Source organism: Balaenoptera musculus, chromosome 15, assembly GCF_009873245.2.
Source record: "Balaenoptera musculus isolate JJ_BM4_2016_0621 chromosome 15, mBalMus1.pri.v3, whole genome shotgun sequence".
Classification (NCBI taxonomy): domain Eukaryota; kingdom Metazoa; phylum Chordata; class Mammalia; order Artiodactyla; family Balaenopteridae; genus Balaenoptera; species Balaenoptera musculus.
This window is the reverse complement of record NC_045799.1, coordinates 37,501,943-37,522,880: the sequence shown is the minus strand read 5'-3', so window position 1 is coordinate 37,522,880 and position 20,938 is coordinate 37,501,943. Positions and strand designations below refer to the sequence as shown.

General features: G+C 44.4%; 1 protein-coding gene across 1 annotated transcript in view; it reads right to left on the bottom strand.

Moving 5' to 3' along the window:
* The window catches only part of LOC118882004 (SLX4 interacting protein), a 72,360-nt gene extending 51,691 nt beyond the window's left edge, over positions 1 to 20,669 (bottom strand). The window contains 3 exon segments of the mRNA XM_036827480.1: positions 11,451 to 11,571; positions 16,146 to 16,235; positions 20,255 to 20,669. Coding sequence (XP_036683375.1) covers positions 11,451 to 11,571; positions 16,146 to 16,235; positions 20,255 to 20,470 — 427 coding nt within the window. The 5' untranslated portion in view covers positions 20,471 to 20,669.
* Between the last annotated feature and the right edge of the window lie 269 nt (positions 20,670 to 20,938).

Genomic DNA, 20,938 nt, shown 5'->3' with positions numbered 1-20,938 from the left:
TCTTTGTAAAGGGCTGTGAATAGAAAAAAACAATGTCTCCATATTAAGAATATTTAGCAGCATGGAAGATTGTTTTAAATGTGCTGTTCTTTTTACTGTGTATCAAAGCGCAGGAGCTCCCAGCTCCTCCCGTTTCAGGCCGAGAAGCCCTTCCATGGCAGCGTCGGCGGCCGCCCACGGCTCCACCTCAACGGCCGGGCAGGGCAGGGGCGGGTGCTGACACACGGCCAAGGTGACTCCGAAGCTGGGACTCTCTGCCAAAGGCCTATGTTTCATCAGGGCTGACAGCTGTTGGAAAGACGGTAACTTTCATTGTCCCTAATGTCTAAGGAAAGGATGGTCACGTGACTGCGTCAGGGCGGCGTTTCGGAGCAAGCTTTCACAGTTCTCTCTGCAAACGCCCGATGGTTTACATGGAGGAAGGGCTGGGCTCAAACGGAAAAGGGTTTCACTTCCAAAATTTCTTTTAAATAGGAAAAGGCCCTTTTTTCAATGGGCTGGGAAAATAAATACAAAGCAAAACAAACAGCACAATATGCGAATGTGCGCTCCTGGGGCCCCTGGGGAGCAGGGCTCACAATCGGGCCTGTGTCTGGAGAGCAGAGAGAAAGCTTTCTTTGGCAGGTACGGCACATCGGGCGATGGGGAAAGGAGAGGAACGTTTCTCAGACGGAGGGAAGAATAGGAAGAACTTGCTTGTTTTGGCAATTCTCGTCTTTTTCTTGTGCTCCTCCTGTTGTGTGCATACCCGCTGATTTCCTAACATGGTGGTAAAGTGCCCCCCCACCAGGATGCTGAGTGGGTGTCGATGGACAGATAGGAGGTCTGTTCATCTGGCCCCGAACATTCACAGAAGATGCCTCAGATGCCACAAGAGAACGAGCTGCACGCTGGCTGGAGATTTAAGCTAAGATTTTATAGGAGCATTCGGCTTAGAAGAAAAGCCAAATAGAAAGCCAAGGCAGACAGAAACCACAGTGCCCAGGAAAATTTAATCTATTTTACGGCATTTTCCAAAGGACTGGGTTTCTTACATGTTAACTGCAAGAAAAAGGTTACACAGAATGGAATAATAGGCAGTGAAAAAAAAAACAAAAACGAAAGATTACTGCTCTACAAACACAAAGATGTCGTAAAGCCCTAATATTTAGACAGTGTATTGTGGGAAGTGCTTGGAGCTGGAAGATGAGCTCTGTTTTGGGGTCTACTTCTCCTCTTCTATCTTGTGAGCAGAGAGGAGGGGGTACAAAATCTAAAACAAAGACACCCACATGGTAGCTTGAGCAGAATGCCATTCCTGGCTTCCACATGGTTAAACACAGCTTTGTTTTCATGATTAGAGGAAAATTTTATTAAAAAAGAACACACACTCTCTCCCTCCCTCTCTCTCTCTCTCTCTCCCCCCTTAATAGGGATGCCGAAGCAGTGAAGAGAAGCCAGGCATCTTGACAGCCATGTTTTCATGATGCCTCTGACACTTCCTAGTTATGTGACCTCGGGCAAGTTGCCTGAACTCTGAGCTTGGTTCTCATCCTTAAAACCAGGGTTAAGGATGCTGCTAGAAAGGGCTGCCCCAAGGATCCACCGTGGGCACGCGGATGCCCCAGCACAGTGCTGGCACCCATCAGGCTGAATCTTGGTAACAGTAACTAGTAGGAGTGGTAACGTTGGAGGGCACTTGTGATGGGCGGGGCTGGAGGGCAGGCATCTGCACAAGAGGCAGAAAATACTGCAGCTCACCTTACACTGGGGTAGGATGTGGTTTTGACTTTCTCAAAACCAAATGAGGAAGACTATCTAATAACTTGTAACTCGCAGACCACTTTTACCTCTGCCTTTCGTTGCAGGGGCGAGAGATGCTACGATGGAAGCAGCGCACAAAGCCTCGGCAAATGAAATGTGACCGGTGAGCACAACTACAGTTCGTTCCTTTACTTCTTCCAACGCGTGGGCTCCTCCTGAGTGACAGGCTCTGCACTGGGTGCTGCCCAGGACAGGACCCTTGCCCTCCAGGAGGAGGAAATGATGACTGTGCCACTGTCCAGGCCACTGGAAAAGGGAGGAGCAGCTCCCTGAGAGCGAAGACGCACCAAGTCAGAGAAGGTTCCTTAAGGGAAATGACGCGGGCGCACAGGCCTGCAGGGTGATGCGGAGCTGGCCCAGCGGCGAACAAGGAGAAGAGAGAGTTGTGGGGAGAGGAAGCAGCATGTGCAAAGGCCCAGAGGCGGGAAAACATGATGTTCTGGGGGCCTGTCAGTTAGGCTACGGTGCCAAGCTGATAAATGAGGGTTTATCATTTATCCCCCCTGGCCAAAGCCATCTGGGACCAATGACTCCCCTGTCCCTAGAGGAGAGGGGCTCCTCCGGAACCCAGCTTCCCACAGGTCTGGATGGAGGGCCGCCCAAGTCTCCGGGTACCGGGCGGTTGGCTTGCCCAGTGTTCTCCCGAACAGCCTGACTGCTCAGTGCCTGAAACTGGGACTAAAATGTCCCGCCCCCCTCCCTGCCATCCCCACAAGGTCGTTTTCATGCTTGCTTAATAAAAAGGTTGATCATGGGGGAACTGGGGTCCCTCTGCTGGAATGCAGCTACAAGGTACATAGAGCTGTACCCCGGCTAAGCACACACAGCTACAGGATGGCAAGAGAGCAGAGGATCCCGTGTGAGACTGTCAGCCTGTGCCAAGTGATGCCCTGCATTCCCTAGAACCCTCCGCACAGGTGGGGGCCCAACATGGGGAGGACACTGCCACCACAGCTCTTTCTGAGTGGACCCTGGGGTTGAGGGACACCCTTCGGGGACTGAGAGCTAGTTGCTAGGAGGACTAATGACCAGGACAGACATGGCATCTGTAGACCACCACAGCTGAAGAGTGGATGGGTCACCTGGTGATGGGGTGGCCAGAAATTTGCCGTCCACTAAAGCCTGTGGCTGGGTGAGTCACTTGGTCCACTAGAGGGCCATGAGCCAGTGGTAGCCTTGGTAGGAACGCTGTCAGTGGCTTGACCGACAGACATCTTTGGCTTATTGGTTAACTGATACGTCCATGACTCCATATAAAATGGAGAACATACTTGGGCCCTACTTAAACTGTATGTTATGGGCTGAATCATGTCTCTCCAAAATTCTTATGTTGAAGTCCTCACCCTAGAGGTACTCAAAATGTGACTATATTTGGAAATAGCATCTTTAAAGAGATAATTAAAATGAGGTCATTAGGGTGGGCCCTAATCCAATATGACTGTATAAGAGGTGGACTTTATACGAGGAGGAATTTAGGACACAGACATGTAGCGGGAAAACCGCGTGAAGACACGGAGGAAAAGGCCATCCGCGAGCCAAGCAGAGAGGCCTCAGAAGAACCAACCCTGCTGACACCTTGATCTCGAACTTCCAACCCCCAGAAGTGTGAGAAAATAAATTTCTGCTGTTTAGCAGTCTGTGTTATTTTGTTATGACAGCCCTAGCAAGCTAGTACTCTGTATAATAGAAAAGAATCTAGGTCTGGTAAATAGGGGTCTGACTTGGGTGGGCGACCTTGAAGGGCAGCCGCAGCTTCTCATCAGACCCAGAACTGAGTCGGTTCTCTGACCCAAGCTCTTTGAACAGACAGCCAGGCACCCAAGTAAGGTCCCCTCAAAAATATTACAAGTACATTCTATAAATTTTCCCCTTGGGATCTGCAATTGTTTACTAGGGTACCTGCACAGTGAGAAAAGGGAAATACCCAGAACTTTTGAGGATGACTGGATACTAGCTCTGAGACTGTGCTAAGTCTTGGGGTTTCTGGTTGCCACTGTGACCCACCAGAGGGGGATAAATAGAAACCTGGCTTCAATTCATCTGACAAAGGGCCCAGCAGGTCTGTGAAAATCTGTAGTTGTCTTCTCAGCTGTTGAGTATATGACTGAAATAGATTTACTCGGCAAATGACAGAAGGACCGGGACAAGGACATTTGGGGAAAAGTTATACAGAGTGTGAGAGTATTTGCATCTGATGTGAATGTTCTCTGAAAGGCCCCATTAAGAGGTTCTTACAATAAGCTGGACCAGATGACCTGCCCCCATGCGTGCTGGCCAGCCTCCTTCCCCAGCTGCCCAAGTACCTGCTCAAGGACTCAGGAGTGATGTGGCCACGGGGGCAAGGATGAACATTATGCTTGGGCTCAACAACACAGACTTAACTGCATCAAGGCTGAGCCCTGCCAAACGCCCAATTAATCTGAGCCTCCCCACCAACTCTCATACCGCAGGGAGATGGGCTAGCCATGGAGGGTGGATTACATTAGACCTCTTTCATCACAGAGGCGGCAACAGCTTACCTTCACTGGAATAGACCCTTATTCAGGATTTGGATGTACCCTCTATGTCTGCCATGTTTTTGCCAGCCACATCACCCGTGCACTTCCTGAAGGCCTCATTCACCGTCACCAGTGCAGTGATTCTGACCAAGAAACTCATTTTGCAAAATAAGGCAGTGGGTTCATAAAATTCAGTGGTCCTACCAAGCAATCAAGCCAGGCTCAAATGCAGCTGGCCTTATACGATGGTGAAAAGGTCTACTGAAAATTCAGTTATGATACAAACTGCAAGGCAGGAGAGCTTGTGGAGCTGGGGTGAAGCCCTAAAAGATGTATTATGTGCTCTGACCAGCAGAACAATGCATTCCCTTGGCCAGAATATGTGGTTCCTGGAACCAGGGAGTGGAAGTGGGAAGTGACCACCTCAGCAAAAAGTTTGCCTTCCATCCCCATGACTCTGCTTCTTTAGTACTCGAGAAAAGACTAGAACAGAGAGGATAACATGAGTCAGGCTGAAAGTTCAAAGCGCCGTGTAACTGTTTCAGGTTCTTCATGCCACTAGACAAAGAGACCAAAGGGCGGTTGAAATGTTGGCTCACGATGGTACAAGAAGAGTAACAAGGTATACTGGTAACGCAGAAGGAATATAACACGTTCGACCTAGCAGAGCACATCCAGTGCTAAAACTTAACGCAAACTATGGCAACCTCAGAAAGGCAGGACCACTGAGGGCTCAAATCCCTTAGGAAGGAAAGTTTCGGTCACCTCGCCAGGTCAAGAAACCTGATCAGCTGAGTTACTGGCTAAAGACAAAGGGAATATGAAATAAATATTAGAGGAGGTAATATACAAACACCAACTATTTATTTCATGTAACCGACTACAGAAGTTAGAACGATAGCATCTTCCTAAATTGTCTTCCTTGCTGTACCACATATATATTCATATATTAACTAAGTTTTTTGGGTTTTTTATGCAAGGTATGTTGGCAATAGTTAGCTCTGTCATCTAGTCAATAAGTAAAACAATATGGGCTGTGAATAAACTAAAGGAGGAATAAACATCACTCAGAACTCTTGGGCTTGGAGCTAGGATGTGAGACTTGGGGTTCTCTCTCATGGAGGAGGTGCTGAGCATATTTTGTCTGTAGTTGGGAGAGTTGTATTGTCAGGTAAAAGCTTGTTGTTATTGTTTGGAAGTTTATGGAAGAAGGAAGCCAACAGGAAAATTTCAGTGGATATTTGTAACTCATATCCACCCACCCAAAACTTCTGCCCATCCTCCCTGCGTTTTGGTAACTTCCCACATTTTTTAAGTCTCACTTTCCCAAGGTAAAAGCCAAACATTTTGCACTCTCTGGCTCACCTGCAACTAGGATATAGCCATGGGATCCTCTCCATGGGAGGAGCACGGCGCCATGGCCACAGGCCAGGCCGTCAGGCTCCCGCAGGCTCAGTGCTGGGCTTTGCAGACGGCAGCTGAAAGGGCTCATGAACCAAAGCCGTCCCCCCATCTTGAGGCTGAGGCTGTGCTGTCTGTGTAGACTCAGAATCGGGCTGCCTGGCCCTCCTACAGGTAGATTCTGTTGAACTACCTAATATCTTTAATCAACTTCTTCTCTGCTGAAAAGCCAGACCAATTCCAGCTAGTCTCAAGCAGAAACGAAATTAAGCAAAGGATATTAGGTAACTAAGGTTCCTGACCACAAAAGGTTTTAAGCTGGAGACGATCACATTTTTGTTTTCAAAAGCCCACTCTGGCAGCAGAGGCGTGGATGAATTGGAAGGGAAATCAGGAGGCTGTGGCAGTGATTCAAAAGCTGATTAATAAGAAGGGCCTTGACCAAGCGAGTGACACAGGGAAAAACAAAAATTTAAGACCAAAAAGGCAACAACCCAATACAAAGGTAAGCAATAGTTGTAAATATGCAGTTCAGTCAATAAACACATAAAAACAGAAAGATAAAAATCAAAGGGCATGACATCTCTTTTTTTGATTTTTGGCCTGACTGGCAAAAATTAAAAATACCAGTAACACTCAATATTGGCAAGGCTGGCTTCCCTGGTGGCGCAGTGGTTGAGAATCTGCCTGCCAATGCAGGGGACACGGGATCGAGCCCTGGTCTGGGAGGATCCCACATGCCGTGGAGCAGCTGGGCCCATGAGCCACAATTACTGAGCCTGCGCGTCTGGAGCCTGTGCTCCGCAACAAGAGAGGCCGGGATAATGAGAGGCCCGCGCACTGCGATGAAGAGTGGCCCCCACTTGCCAGAACTAGAGAAAGCCCTTGCACGGAAACGAAGACCCAACACAGCCATAAATAAATAAATAAAAATTAAAAAAAAATATTGGCAAGGCTAAGGGGAAAAATATTAATGAGGTAGAGTTGACAGAATCTGAAGCTAAGTCTTTAAAATAGAAACTTTCTTACAACATTAATTTTTACTAAATCCACTGAAATAACAATGCCAGGTGACTTAAGAAGGCTGAGGCTACTGGCAAATGTCTGTGCTATGCTGTTCGCTGACTGAGTTTTTGCCACTACTCTTTGTATTCCTCAATATTACATGATTAAGGAAATGGCTTAAAAGTCATTTATGTTATTTTTTTAATAAAGATAACTCAGAGGATGAAATATATTAATTTTATTAAAGCAATCAGCAAAGTTACCAGCCTGGTGACTTCAGCTCACCCAGCATCAGGTGTTAAGTGTCTATCCCATGATGAAGCACGTTATCGTTACTCAGATCTGGAAACGGGAAAGGTAAGAAACTCACGCAAATAAGGAAGATACCCAATTTACACAAAAGCGAAAACCACACACATTCACCCTCGTCGCCAAGACAGTAAGAGCAACTCTATCTTCAGGGAACATGAGACACAGAACTAAACAGTGAGGAGGAAATAGGCAATGCCTTCATTACAGTTTGTGGCTCTGAAATTCCTTTTGAAGAAAAAGGCATTTAAAGTAAGACTACGGGAGCAGCCGAGAAGAGGCAGTTTCCATTTTTAGTGATGCTGATAATAAACAGTCTGGGATGGGCGGCATCACTATGTATGTCTGCTTCATCCCTGCGGGTGTGCACGGCCTAGAAGATGATGCACCTCGGCCCTATATGGAAGGCAGCCCTGGGGTAGAGATGGGCAAACAGTGCTCTGACCCTTAGGAAATTAACAGTTTAGTAGGAGGTGAAGCAGAGTTACCGGTTTCTGCTCTTGAATTAAGCAGCGCGGTCATTTGGAGGAAAAAAAAAAAAAGAGGCTCTGGGGTGGCAACCCCTCAATCTTTACCAACAAAGAATGGGAGAAAGGCAGGTAAACTGATTATAAAACAATTATAATACAATGTGACCAATGTTATAAAAGTGCTATGAGCAAGGAAGACAGGAAATTGAGGAAGACTTTGTAGAAGTAATATTTGAGTTAGGTCTTAAAAGCTGAATACTAGGAGTTTTCCAGACAAAAGAGAAACCTGAAAACGTAAAAGCACAGAGGTATAAAGAAGGCAGGTTTGCAGGAAATAGAAAAGTGAGTAGCAGGAAGGGACAAGGCAGGCGAGGTAAGTTACAGCAGGCCTTGACCTTACTAGGAAGAGGAAAGATGTATCCATGTGTGTAATTAATCACTTGTACAAACATTTATTAAGAACCTACTGCAAACCGGAAAATATGCTCCATGCCGGGGATACCACGGATCATAAAAGAGGCAGAACCTGTCTTCAGGCGACCGGCACATTTGCAGAGAGGTCAACAATCAAATGGTGTGAACCAAAGTGCAGGATGCTCCTGGGCCTGGAAGCAGGGGACCTGTGGACAGGATGCGCTTCCCTGGGGTGTGGGCTGTGAGCGGAGAGCTGAAGGTGGCAGAGGGGCAGGGGAGGACCAGGGCTCCAACACGGGCAGAGGCCCCAGGATGAGTGGAAGAATGGGCCTTTGAAAGAGAGGAACTGAGGCTGCTGTGGCTGAAGCACGGAAGAAGGAACAAGGGGCACAAGAGGAGGCTGGAGAGGCAGCCACCCCAGGGATCTTGGCCTTCACACGGGGGCCCTGGGGAAATCCTGAAGGGCTTTCTGCATGAAGATCAGACCTGTGACGTGAAGGGATTACACTAACTCAAGTGTTGACAGCAGGTGGGGCATCGGCCAGAGCGAGCGCAAGGGCGCCAGCGAGCGTGCTGCTGCAGGTGTTTGAGTGTCCAGCTGAGGCGGGACCACGGACTGCTTGGTGGCAGCAGAGAAGAGGACTAGCTCAGGTGGGGACACCGAAAGACATGCTCAGTCAAAGGTTAACTGTTCTCAGAAGCAGAAAGAAGGAAGGTGCTGCTTTCACACCGAGCTGGCTTTCGAAGAGGGAGAGGCGTGAGCAGCACACTGTTGCATCAGCACCCTCCTGCTTTCTCGGGCAATCAACCGCGCTGCTTATCTCTGACAGAGAAGCCCGGCATTCGCCCCCACTAGCGGGCATCGGAGGCTCCAGGGGCAAAAAAGGCTTCTCGTTTGTGGTTGTATGTTAAATAAACCAAGTCAGAGGCAAATGACAAACTGAGAAAAATCTCTTGCAACATACATAACACACAGAGCTTGAATATCCTTAAGGAGCTCTTACAATGTATGAACATTAGAGAGAAATATTATAAAGAAACTGAAGGGTGCAAATATCTAGATCATCAAGATGTCCACCGTACCACTGTTTACAACAGTGAAAATATTAGATGTGACCTAAATGTCCCACTGATAAATCAAACTATGGACACAATGGAATTCTATGCAGTCATTAAAAACACTGATGTGGACCCCGAATGGCCAAAACAATCTTGAAAAACAAGAACAAAGTTAGAAGAGTCACACTTCCTAATTTCAAAACCTACTACAAAGCTATGGTAATCAATACAGTGTGGTATTGGCATAAAGACAGACATATAGACCAATGGAATAGAAGAGAGAGCCCAGAAATAAACTCTCATATTTATGGTCAAATGATTTTTAATAACGGTGCCAAGGCCACTCAATGGGGCAAAGGACAGGCTTTTCAACAAATGGCACTGGGAAAACTGGATATCCACATGTGAAAAAACAAAGTTGGACCCTTAACTTAAACCATATAAAAGATTGACTCAAAATGAATCAAAGACCTAAATGTAAGAGCTAAGTCTATAAAACTCTTAGAAGAAAAAAATAGGGACAAGCTTCGTGACACTGAATCCAGCAATGATTTGTTGGATATGACATCAACTGGCTACATCAAAATTAAAAATGTTTGTGTCAAAGGACATTGTCAAAGGCTTTGTTTTTTCCATTTCTCTCAGGAGGGAGAAAATATCTGCAAATCATATCTGATAAAAGATTAATATCCAGAATACATAAAGAATTCCTACAACTCAAACAAATAAGCAAACAACCTAATTAAAAAATGGGCCAAGGACATAAACAGACATTTCTCCAAAGATACACAAATAGTTAATAAGCACATGAAAAGATGGTCAACATCACTAATCATTAAAGAAATGCAAACCCAAACCACAATGTGACACCACTTCACATCTATTAAATTTTAAAAATGGTGATGTATGTGTTTCAAAGGACTTTTATATTGTTAGGTGGGGAAAAAATAGATTACAAAATTGTATGTACAGTAAGATCACTTTTCTGTTTAAAAACAAACTTCTTGCCCACGTGAGCCCAAGAAAGGCTTTGGGTTTCATCTTGGGGCCAGAACACCTGTGTTCCCTGCCTGTGAGAGAGGCTGGGAAAGTGAGTATTTAGCTCTTCCCTCAGTCGGAGTGGAGGCCAGGGGAGGGGCCAGTTGAGGATCAGGACTGACTAAGCCACTACCACACTGGAGACAGAGGTCTTGGAACTTTCTCTGCTCCTTTTCCTTCCGTACCAGTTAGAAAGTGACACTAGCCAGGTCTGCTGGAGTACAAAGGATGCAAGCTCCTACGGCTTTTCTCAAGAAGACTTACAGTATTACTAAGCAAAATGCCAGCAAGCGTCACCTAATACAATATTGTTTGGACTGAAAATTCTATTTGTCTGAGGCTTTCGGTTTGAATAAACTTAACCTATCTGCCCACTTATCAGTCGTGCCCAAGTAAACAGTGCAGATTAAGTATGCCTTCAAAGGGGAGGACGTGACACCATTCTTTCCCTAAAGAGGTGTTGCATTAGCATAATCTAGTTCACAGCACTACAGTGCGGTCCTCTGAGGATTAACATGGGTTGACTGTATGTGTACTACAAAGAGTGCCGTGAAATGCTAACTTAAAATAAAAAAAATTAAGAACACCACAATGACAGAGTGGAGAGAACACTGGGCTGGGGGTTCAGGTTCTGCTGCTTGTCTCCCAAGTCCTCCTCCATATTCAACGTATCCCTGAATATGCTAAATATGAATCTGTGCATCAGGCACTGAGCTAAGTGCTGGGGGCAGGGAGAGGAGAAGGGAAGATGCCAGATACACGACATAATCTTTGTCCTCGAGAAGATGATCTTTTATTTGGGCAACCCCCTTAACCTCGCAACCTCAGCTTCTTCACCCATAACTCGAGGATATGACCATTCTCCAAGTGTTATTAGGATAACAGAGTGGATGTTTCAAACTCAGGGCCCTTGACATTTTGGGGGATACTGTCTTGCTGCGGGGAGCTGCCCTGGGCACTGTAGGATATTTAGTGGCGTCCCTGGCCTCTACCCACCTGATGCCAGTAGCAGCTCCCCGCCATGGCTATGACAACCCAGACTGTCGCAGACATTTCCAAATGTCCCCTGGGGAAAAGCACCCCCAGGTGAGAACTTCTGAAATAGGGTGACATAAATGAAAGCATTTAGAAAAGCATAAAGCCCCAAATCAAGTCAGTGTTAACGTAAACCCAGTTGTAAGACTACTTGTCAAAAAAAAAAAAAATCCTTTAAAGAATTTATAGCTTCCTTAGGAATGTTTTATTTTCTATTTTTAATGTATTTTGCCTACCATTAAAAGTCCTTCAGGGCTTTCCGGTTAATCTTCTTTACCCAATCAAAGCATCTTCATTAGAACATATTTTTTTAAAATGTATCACTAACTAATGTACTAACGTGACAGTCAGAGTCAAACATAACTGCCATCTCTACAAAGCAGAAATTTTATCCAAAATCAAAGTACTCCATTCCTACCTTTTAAGGACAAGGGACTGGATCTTGTGAATTCTGTATTTGACGGCCTGTGCTGTTTACGAACTCCTAAGTACTCCTTCACTCTTGAATCAATGGTTTCTTTTAACAGTAAACAGACTTCCTAAAGTAAATCAGAAAATTAGATGTAACTTTCTAATTTAATGCAATGCAAAAAAAGTCAATATCATGCATATTTAAAAGCCAAAATCAAACATTTCATTTTGTTTGCTTTTTAAATTAGCTATGAATGAATAAAGGAATCTTATATGTGCTCATGGATAATGCTGCAGATTTAAATTTGCCACTAAGCTTTGCTTGAAACCATGATGTTGGCTTACTCTGTGATATAAGAAATACATTTCATTTCTCTCTGCCTCAGTTTCACATTTCTAAAAGGAAGATAAAAACACTTCAATGTAAAAATCAGGGCGATGAGGTGACAAAATCAGAGAGGTAAAGACTGTTTTCGTGTAAATAGCAACCCGTGGGATTGTGACAAACAGAAGAGAGAAGTCAAACAGAGCCAACTCTGGCTGGAGATGGGAGCCCCAGAGCCAGGCCCACTGGGTGGGGACTGTGGACCGGGAGAAGCTGGGAGCCAAGGCACAGTCAGAGGGAACCCTGACCCCAAACCAGTCAACAGGGGGCAGCCCCCCGTGCTTTCATATGGGGACACAAGGCACAGTGATACCAGATCTTCCAATTTGTTTAAGAGGAACTAGAGACAGTGATTTTCATACAAAAATTTCCCACTTTTCAAACTTGGTTCAAAAAACTTTTAATACCTAACCACCATAATTCATTAGTTTCTGGGATTTACAAACCTACTAAAAAGGAATAGCACTGAGTGGTGGGTTGAATAGAGAACTGGAAATCAGGAGTCTGATTTTCTTCTCATACTTGTTGATGATACTGTATATGCTTTTGTGAAAACTGTACTATGTTCACCTATTCATGGTAAAAATAATTTAACTTCTTATATTGTTCAAAAGTAGACTAATATTTATTAGGCAACAGAAACACAGGGTTTTAATTCAATGTCAGCATCCCATACGACTAGCAAATTTCTGGAGCTACCGTTTTACGTATCGGTGTTATTGATAAAAAGAAAAACAAAACTTTAGAAGTCCAGCCACACAGTGGGATGACACTGCCCATTGCAGCTACACTACCAGAAAAATGTTACCTGATGTAGGGAAAGGAAAAAATTGCCCACAAATCTAAATTTCTTAACTGAGATTAAGAACTGATGCGTAAGGATGGGTAATTCTGGTTCAGTTTCCAAGGACTCTGCAGAAGGCTCAAGAGTTTTCAGGTCACCTCAAACCTGTTTCACTGGTTTCTGGCAATGCCATCTCAGGTTGATCTCTTAGAATCTTCATAAATTAAAATGAGGACAGAGCTGTAAGCTGCTTCAAAGGGCAACGAGAGCCAAACTTTTCTTTTGTTGCAAATACGTGTACTCCTCAAACAGTACAGAAAACCCTTGACTTAATTGACAAACATGAGTTTCTTGATAAAATACAAACACTGGTCTCCTCTCTCCTGCTCTCGTTTTGCAGCCCAAAGATGCAGTGCCTTGTGGAATACAGCCGTATTCGTTTACAGTTAGGGTTTTGGCATTGTTCACGCAACAGAAAGGCAGCCTTGTCTCATACTGTTGTTTTAACAATTAAAGAATTTTGCTTCACATGCAGGGTTCAACGATGACCGAGCTAGAAAATATGTGAAAGACATACATGGAAACAAGGATTGTTAAAATTTGGCCATAAATGCCCTATAAGGCCAGAACTAAAAATAGTATGACAAAAATAAAGCCAAGGCCCATACACACAAACTCTCTCCCTATAGTTACGGGGCTTTCCTTCCATGAGTCAGGTTTGACAAATGGAAGGTAGATAGTGTGCGCTGTGGTCGAGATACCCTAGTAACTGACCACACTGCACTTGGCGAAGTGTTCTCTTCAGAACCAGAGCAAGGCGAGAAAAGACAAATTCCCAGCTAAATTGGAGGGGTGGCAAGAAGACCAAGTTCCAATCAAGCAGCAAGAGAGAGATGCGCCCAACATCTCCAGGCTAACGGGTCCATGTGTGCTTCCCCAGGTTTACAAACGGAACAGTTTGAGTTCAACTGTTTGGGTACAAAGACTACTCATGCTGGACTCAAAATAAACACATGTTTAATACATGTAATTAGTTCCTTTTCCTGAAAAGGAACTGGATATTCTTAAGACTTTCACTATGCAAAGCGACTATTAAAATGCAATCAAACTGATTGCTCATGAAATCCCAGTCTTGAGATAATCTAATGATTAAAAAAAGATGAAAGCATTGGGACACTGAACACAGGCTAAAGTCATATCCTCAACTAGCTTTTCTCCTTTCTTATACACACACACACACACAAATTACCCCAGAGCAATTTTAATGTCAGTGAACACACTTTGAAGGAACAACTTCAAGTAAAAGCCACAAACTATCTACTTTGCTTTGAGAGGAACACTCAGCTTGCTGGCACTGCATCGGAGCTCTGCAGGTCTAATCGTGCTCTGAGCATCTTGCTAAGTCACGCCCTGCTGCCCGGACATAGGTACAAGGTGGAGCAGCACAGTTGCTTGTGGCACCCTGGAAAATTCTAGCCTTACGCTTTGGCTGGGAAGTGAGTCACATACCCACAGATTTATTGTAAAGCCTTACAAATCAACTGAATCTTGGCAAAACTGACTAAATATCAACAAAAAAGGTCTAAGGCCGTGGTGGCAGAGCTGGGAGAGGATAGAGGAAAATGGAATGGTGGATTCTAGGATGCTGTTAATGTAAGTCAAACTTTTTGGGTGGGGTCCCCTGGGGTGCATATTAGTCACTTTGGGGAAATGAATTAACTGTTTTGAATCATAGGGACATGTGTTGAGAAGCCAAAGCTTGGAATGACATGGAGGTGAGCTGTAGAAGGAGATGCTGGCCTATCAAACGTTAAGCCCTGAAGAGTACGATTCACGGCTATTTACCTGAACGAAAATCCCATCATACAGAATCTTGTGCCTTCTTGCTCCAGCTTCAGGCCATGGGGTATCCTTTGCAAAATTAGGACAACAAAGTCCTGATAATATTATTATCTCCTGACTGAAAATGTATCACTTATAAATTTTCTTTTGGGAGATTTCTTTTCTAGTTATCTCCAAAGCTGACTGAAAACAGTTATCACAGTAAAGGCGTAAAAAAGTGGTATAAAAAAGTACCACTATCACTAGTTTCTTCTCCATATACTACCTTTTAATAAAATATATTTTTATTTCTAGCTCTAAAAAGCTATTGTGACCAATGAATGTCATGGCAGACACCAAGTGCTCTAACATTTGGAAAGTTATGTGAAAGCCACGGGCTCACTGTCCCGCTCTCCCGTAAGCAGGGATCTGGAGAAGAGAGCCAAGCACGTGATGAGAGCTAGAGGCACCTTCTCACCCTCTGCCACAGCGGCACTTGGGTGGGACCTCGGAAACTGAGAGCTGGGAGTGGCTCAGCCAGGGTCTGGGAGAACCCCTTCATCTGCAGAGGAGGAGGCTGGGGCCCCAGGAGGTCCAACGTCGCCACCCTGTCACATGACCACTTCCTTTACTGACTGAGCATCAGCTTAGTGACTGGCCACGGCGAGAGGAGGGCCATGATCAACCATCTCTACACTTTGCCAAAGGATCACACGGTGCAGAAGAGGATTTCAGACAGGTGAGAAAGACCAGCTTTGTGTCAACCCCACACCTGCTCCAGGTGCTCAGTCCATCCTTTAAGGCCAGTCAAGATTACAATCCCTGCTTACCTGGAAAAGTCACTTTAACTTCTTCTTTTTTTATACAAAGAACCCTTTCCCCCAGAGAGGTAGGAAATTTCTGCTTTAAATACTAGAATAGCAAAGGGAATAGATAGATGTGTCAGTTTCCGAAGGAACAGCAACAACAAAAAAGCAGGTGTATGTCTGTTGTGGGGAACACAACTGTTTTTCAAGGATTAAATAGCACTCAAGATTTACTGTCCACTAATGAAAATGAAAGCTGGAAAAAGAGCTAATATTCCTTTTAAGAGCAGCTCCTTGCATTTAAAATAGTGAAAAGTTTTAGGGATAGCACAGGGAACTATATTCAGTATCATGTAATAGGACTTCCCTGGTGGTGCAGTGGTTAAGACTCCGCCTGCCAAGCAGGGGACACGGGTTCGACCCCTGGTCCAAGAAGATCCCACATGCCGCGGAGCAACTAAGCCTGTGCGCCACAACTACTGAGCCTGCGCTCTAGAGCCCGTGTGCTGCAACTACTGAAGCCCGAGTGCCACAACTACTGAAGCCCATGCTCCTAGAGCCTGTGCTCTGCAACAAGAGAAGCCACTGCAATGAGAAGCCCGTGCACCGCAACTAAGAGTAGCCCCCGCTCGCCGCAACTAGAGAAAGCCTGCACACAGCAACAAAGACCCAATGCAGCCAAAAAAAAAAAAAGAATGAATTAATTCCACTACTAATGAAATAAACAAATCCTGAAAGAATTTATTAAAAAAAATATCATGTAATAACCTATAACGGAAAAGAATCTGAAAAATACGTGTGGGTGTGTGTGTGTGTATGTATAACTGAATCACTTTGCTGTACAACTGAAACACCGTAAATCAACTATACTTCAATTTTAAAAAATAGTGAAAAGTTTTCTGGTACCTCTTTCTTCTGTTCAGAAAACCAGCTGGTATCTTTGTTTGAACCTTGCGGAGATATATGAAGATCCACCAGGACAGCAAAATTCCCACACTGAAAGACATTAATGGCAGAGTTAGCTCACGCCCAGCAAACAATGAGAGAAAATCTCACAAATTCCTATGTGGTTGCTCATGATGAAACGGCAACAAAGTTCACTACTGGACAGAAACGTTAATACGGGGCAGGGTAAAACTCATAACCCGATGCTCTTTGCAAGTTTATAATTTACGCTAGAAATGCTAGGGAGAAATTTAATTTTAATCAGGATAGGAAAGACAAAATATCTATCTCTGGGCCGCACCTTCAAGGGGGATGCCCAGAAATCTGGCAGCAGTTGGAAGGCTATTAAACACTGAGAAAAGTTAAATAGGTCAGTACGAGGTAGGCTCCAGAAAAGAATGAGTCCGTGGACGGCCAGGGGAATTCTTTCTTCCAGATAGGCGAGAACAGACAGAAGTTACTGCATTTTTAGACAGACAAAAGGACTGGCTGGGACCGTACATCTTGGACTAGAACTAGAAGCACGGACAAATGAAAAAGAACCAAAGGGCAGAAGGTAGATGCTGAATGCCAGTTACGAAAACTAAATGAGTCTCATTAAAATATGCTACAAAACTGTACAAAGCCTGTCTCCTTTCTTATTTGATAGGCTAGTGCTGTCTAGCACTTTGGAAAAAATGGAAATCTTCTCTATCTGCACTGTTCAGTAGGGAAGCCAATAGCCTTATGTGGTTACTGGGCACTTGAAATGTGGCTATTGCGACTGAGAAGCTGAACTCTTTATTTTATTTAATTTCAATCTAATTTAAACAGCCACATGTAGCTAGCAGCTCTGCGGCACGGCTACAGACCCTGTAAAAACGTGTAGCTTCATAAACCCTCATACCGTATGAGTAAAGTAATCTGAGAATATCAAGATAACTGTGGATGAACTAACTTAGAAAAGCACCGTGGGTTGGTTTATGGCCAGCAGGGAAAGTCATTTTTGTACCTCTTTGGCTAAACAATTTTTTTTTTTTAATTCTGTGCTATAATTCAGTGGTGAAAAAAAAAATATTCTCAACAAACGGCGTGAGAATACCAGATATAATATGGAAAGAAAATGGAACTCGACACCTACCTCACACTGTACACAGAAATTGATTTGAGATGAATCATACACCTAAACGTAAAAAACCAAATCTATCTTCCCAAACTTGGGGTAGAAAAAGATTTCTTAGACAGGATCCAGAAAGCACTAATTATAAAAGAGAAAAATCAGCACGCTGGACTTGATCAAAATTAAAAACTTCTGCTCATCAAAAGACACCATTAATAAAATGGATATGGATGCCATAGACTGGGAGAAAATATTCATAAATGCACGTGTCTGACGTAAAGGACTGGTGTCCAAAATATGTAAAAAATACTTCTACAAATTGACGTTAAAAAACAAAACAACACAAGCTTGAACAGACACTTCACAATTAAGATAAACAACTGGTGAATAGGCACGTGAAAAAAAGTGTACAACATCATGGCTTATCAAGCAAATACAAATTAACACTGCCAAGAGATACAACTACACACCTACCACAACGACTGCAGTGAAAAAGACTGACACACACCAAATGTTGGTAAGGATGGGGAGTGACCCAAACTCACACACTGCTAGTGGCAATGGAAAATGGTTCAACCACCCTGGCAAATGTTTGTCAGTTTCCTATAGTTAAACACATATTTATTTTACCAGCTGAGCCAGCAGTTCCACCTCAGGTATTTACCTGCGAGAGATGAAACATATGTGCACACAAAGAAATGTACACAAATGTGTGTGGATGTTTTATTTGCAAGAATCGAAATGGAAGACAACCCGAAAGTCTCTCACCAGGAGAACAAACAAATTGTGGTATATTCATGCAGTGGAACCCTCCTCACCAAACTACTGATCCGCTCAACATGGACTAAGATCAATAACATTGCACTGAGCAAAGCCAGGCTAAAATACATACTGCATGATTCCGTTTATATAAAGTTCTAGAAAAGCAAAATTAAATCTATGGTCAAAGAAATCAGCACAGTGATTGCTTAGGGAGAAATTGACTGGGGAACGTTCTATGTCTTGTTATACAATTAAGATCAGTTCGTTTCCCTGCATATACGTTACATATCAATAATAAACGATTTTTTAAATACTGTGTAAAAATATACTCATATTTGTTGACAGATATTTAAAATGTAAGTATTATGTCCTTGAAAATGTGTGGGTATTTTGGGGGAGAACAAAGTGAACTTCCCTGGGTAATAAATCATAAAGTATAATGAAAAATGGTCTCCTACAATGTCAAACACTGCAATGTCACCCACAGAACTACAGTTTAGTGAGCTGCAACCAGCATTTTATTTTAAGGAAAGAGAAATGGGATAAAAAAATATCAATGTGTCACATGGTAAAGTTAAGTCTTGTTTTGTGAAACTTAGGTATGAGTGTACTGAATTATGATATAAAGCCTATTTCTCACTGTGGGTTGTGGTCAAGAATGTTTGAAAACCATATTCAAATAAAAGTTTCTTCCATGTTGATTATCGATTTAACCTTTAAGGAGTATGCTGCCACCAGGTGGAGGTCTCATGTCACAACTACAGGATCTTAGCCAGGGATTATTAACCTTTCATGTGCCATGGACCTCTTTGTTCAGTTGTGAAGCTGATGAAACCTGTGCATAATAATGTTTTTAAATGCATGGAGACACAATGCATAGGAGTAAAAAGAAAGCCAATTATACTGAAGTACAGTTACCCATATTAAAAAAAAATTTGTAATATAGTAATGGATGTACTTCAATAAGGCATTGGATCTTGTCACACAGTGGTGGATCTAAAAACTACTATAAATCCAAAGTAGTGATAAGGATAAATGACATTTTCAGATATCTGCCACAATTATAATGCAATATGAAAAGAGCTGTGATTTCTAATGGTAACAAACATTGCTAATACTACTGTGTTCTAAATACTTCATTCATAATAAAAACAAAATTTATTAGAACTTGGTCAAAGTAAAGATGCAACTTTTTTCCCATCCAAGTTCACTGACCCTCTGAATTCTCTCACGGGCCTGTTGAGGCTCCAGGGATCCCAGAAAAAGAGCCCCTCCAAAGAGGTGAGACATGCCTCATGCACATTCTACCGGGTTTCCTGTGGGTGTTCAATCCTGACTGTTCAGTCAAACCAAGTTCTCTGCTACCCCTTTGTCATGAGCAAAGATGATTTTATAAATTAAAAAAAAATAGTGACGTTTGAACAACCTGAACTGATACTATGTAATAGTATCCTTCTAAAAAAGTGAATAGTAAGGTCCAATTTGGTATTTTTTCGTCATTTTAGCTCTGATCACAAAGAAGCTAGTCTGTTTGATTATAAGAAGACTGATTAGAATGTCTTTTTTTTTTTTTTTTTTAAATAAATCATTGAATCTCACTCTGGTGCTCAAACCTTCCCGGGCTTCCTGCCAGACTCCCCGCTCCCCAGCGGGGCTCTCCCTCTGCAGCCAGCCTTCTGAGTTTTCCAGCAAGAGCTCTCTCCAGCTCCCACAGTAATCAGAGATATTTTGCCTTTCTGAAGTTCCCTGCTCTCAAAGCTTTGCTTCTTTTCTCCCATGAGTAAACAGAAGTGAAAAAAAAAAAAAAAAAAAGAAAACGAAAAAGAACACCACCCCTGACTGCTGCTGGCAGCACAGCCCCGGCCCCTCCTGCCCCTTAATTAGGGGCCGTTTCTTCTCTGCTCTTCCAGGCAGAGCAGCACAGTCAGCAGCACTGGGCTCTCAGGCCAGAGCTGCTCACGCTACACAGGCCACGTTACCTCCCTCACAGCCCAGCAGCTACGAGAGGAAGCTCTGCATCCCACGCCTGGGCTGGGAACCAACCGGCTGGGGGCCGGTCCGGCTTCCTCCCCCTCCACCCAGAGGTTTCGGCCAAAAACCTGGGAGTCACCCCTAACTCCTCCCTTCCCTCACCCTCAGTCACCACGCCTGGTAGATTTGGCTTCTTCAAGAGCTAAACACACCCCGCCTCTCTGGCTCCCCAGCTCACGTCATCCCCCACTTGGAACATCAGGGCCACTTCTCGGAGTCCTGGATGAACTCCCCAGCCTCCACCAGAGCCACGCCTGCCGCAGACGGGATGCCGAGGCTCCAAGTCTCTGATGAGGCCAGCTCCCCACTGTCTCCCGCTGCTCCTGGGCACATGCTCTTTGCCCTTTGCTGCCAGAGCACTCGATGCTCCCGTGCTCAGTGGGCTCTCACGCATCCTCAAACCCTCGCAGGAGTGCGGCCATCCCCATGGAGCTTTTCCGAACAGTTCGCCACTCCCTCCTCCGGATCAGCAATGCTTCCCGTGCTTATTTCTGCATTCAGTGGCTGGTCCATGTAGGGGCCTCCCCTGCCAGACGGTCAGCTCCTCAGTGGAGACAGGGTCCACACCTCAGTCCCTCTGCATCCCAGGGATCAGCACAGTGCCAGCTCACAGTAGATGCTTAATATTTAGTGGAAGGAAGGGAGGGACGAAGGGAGGGAGGGAGGGAAGGAGGGAGGGAGGGAGGGAGGAAGGAAGGATGGAAGGAAGGAAGGGAGGGAGGGAGGAAGGAAGGGGGGGGCAATCACAGCCTTATCTGCAAACTGGGGGCTCCGAGCCCACTCTGGGGACAAGGTCACTCTGACTGAGCCCAGGACACTGATGTGTCATATAACAACTTTCTCCCTCCTTATTCTGGAGCGG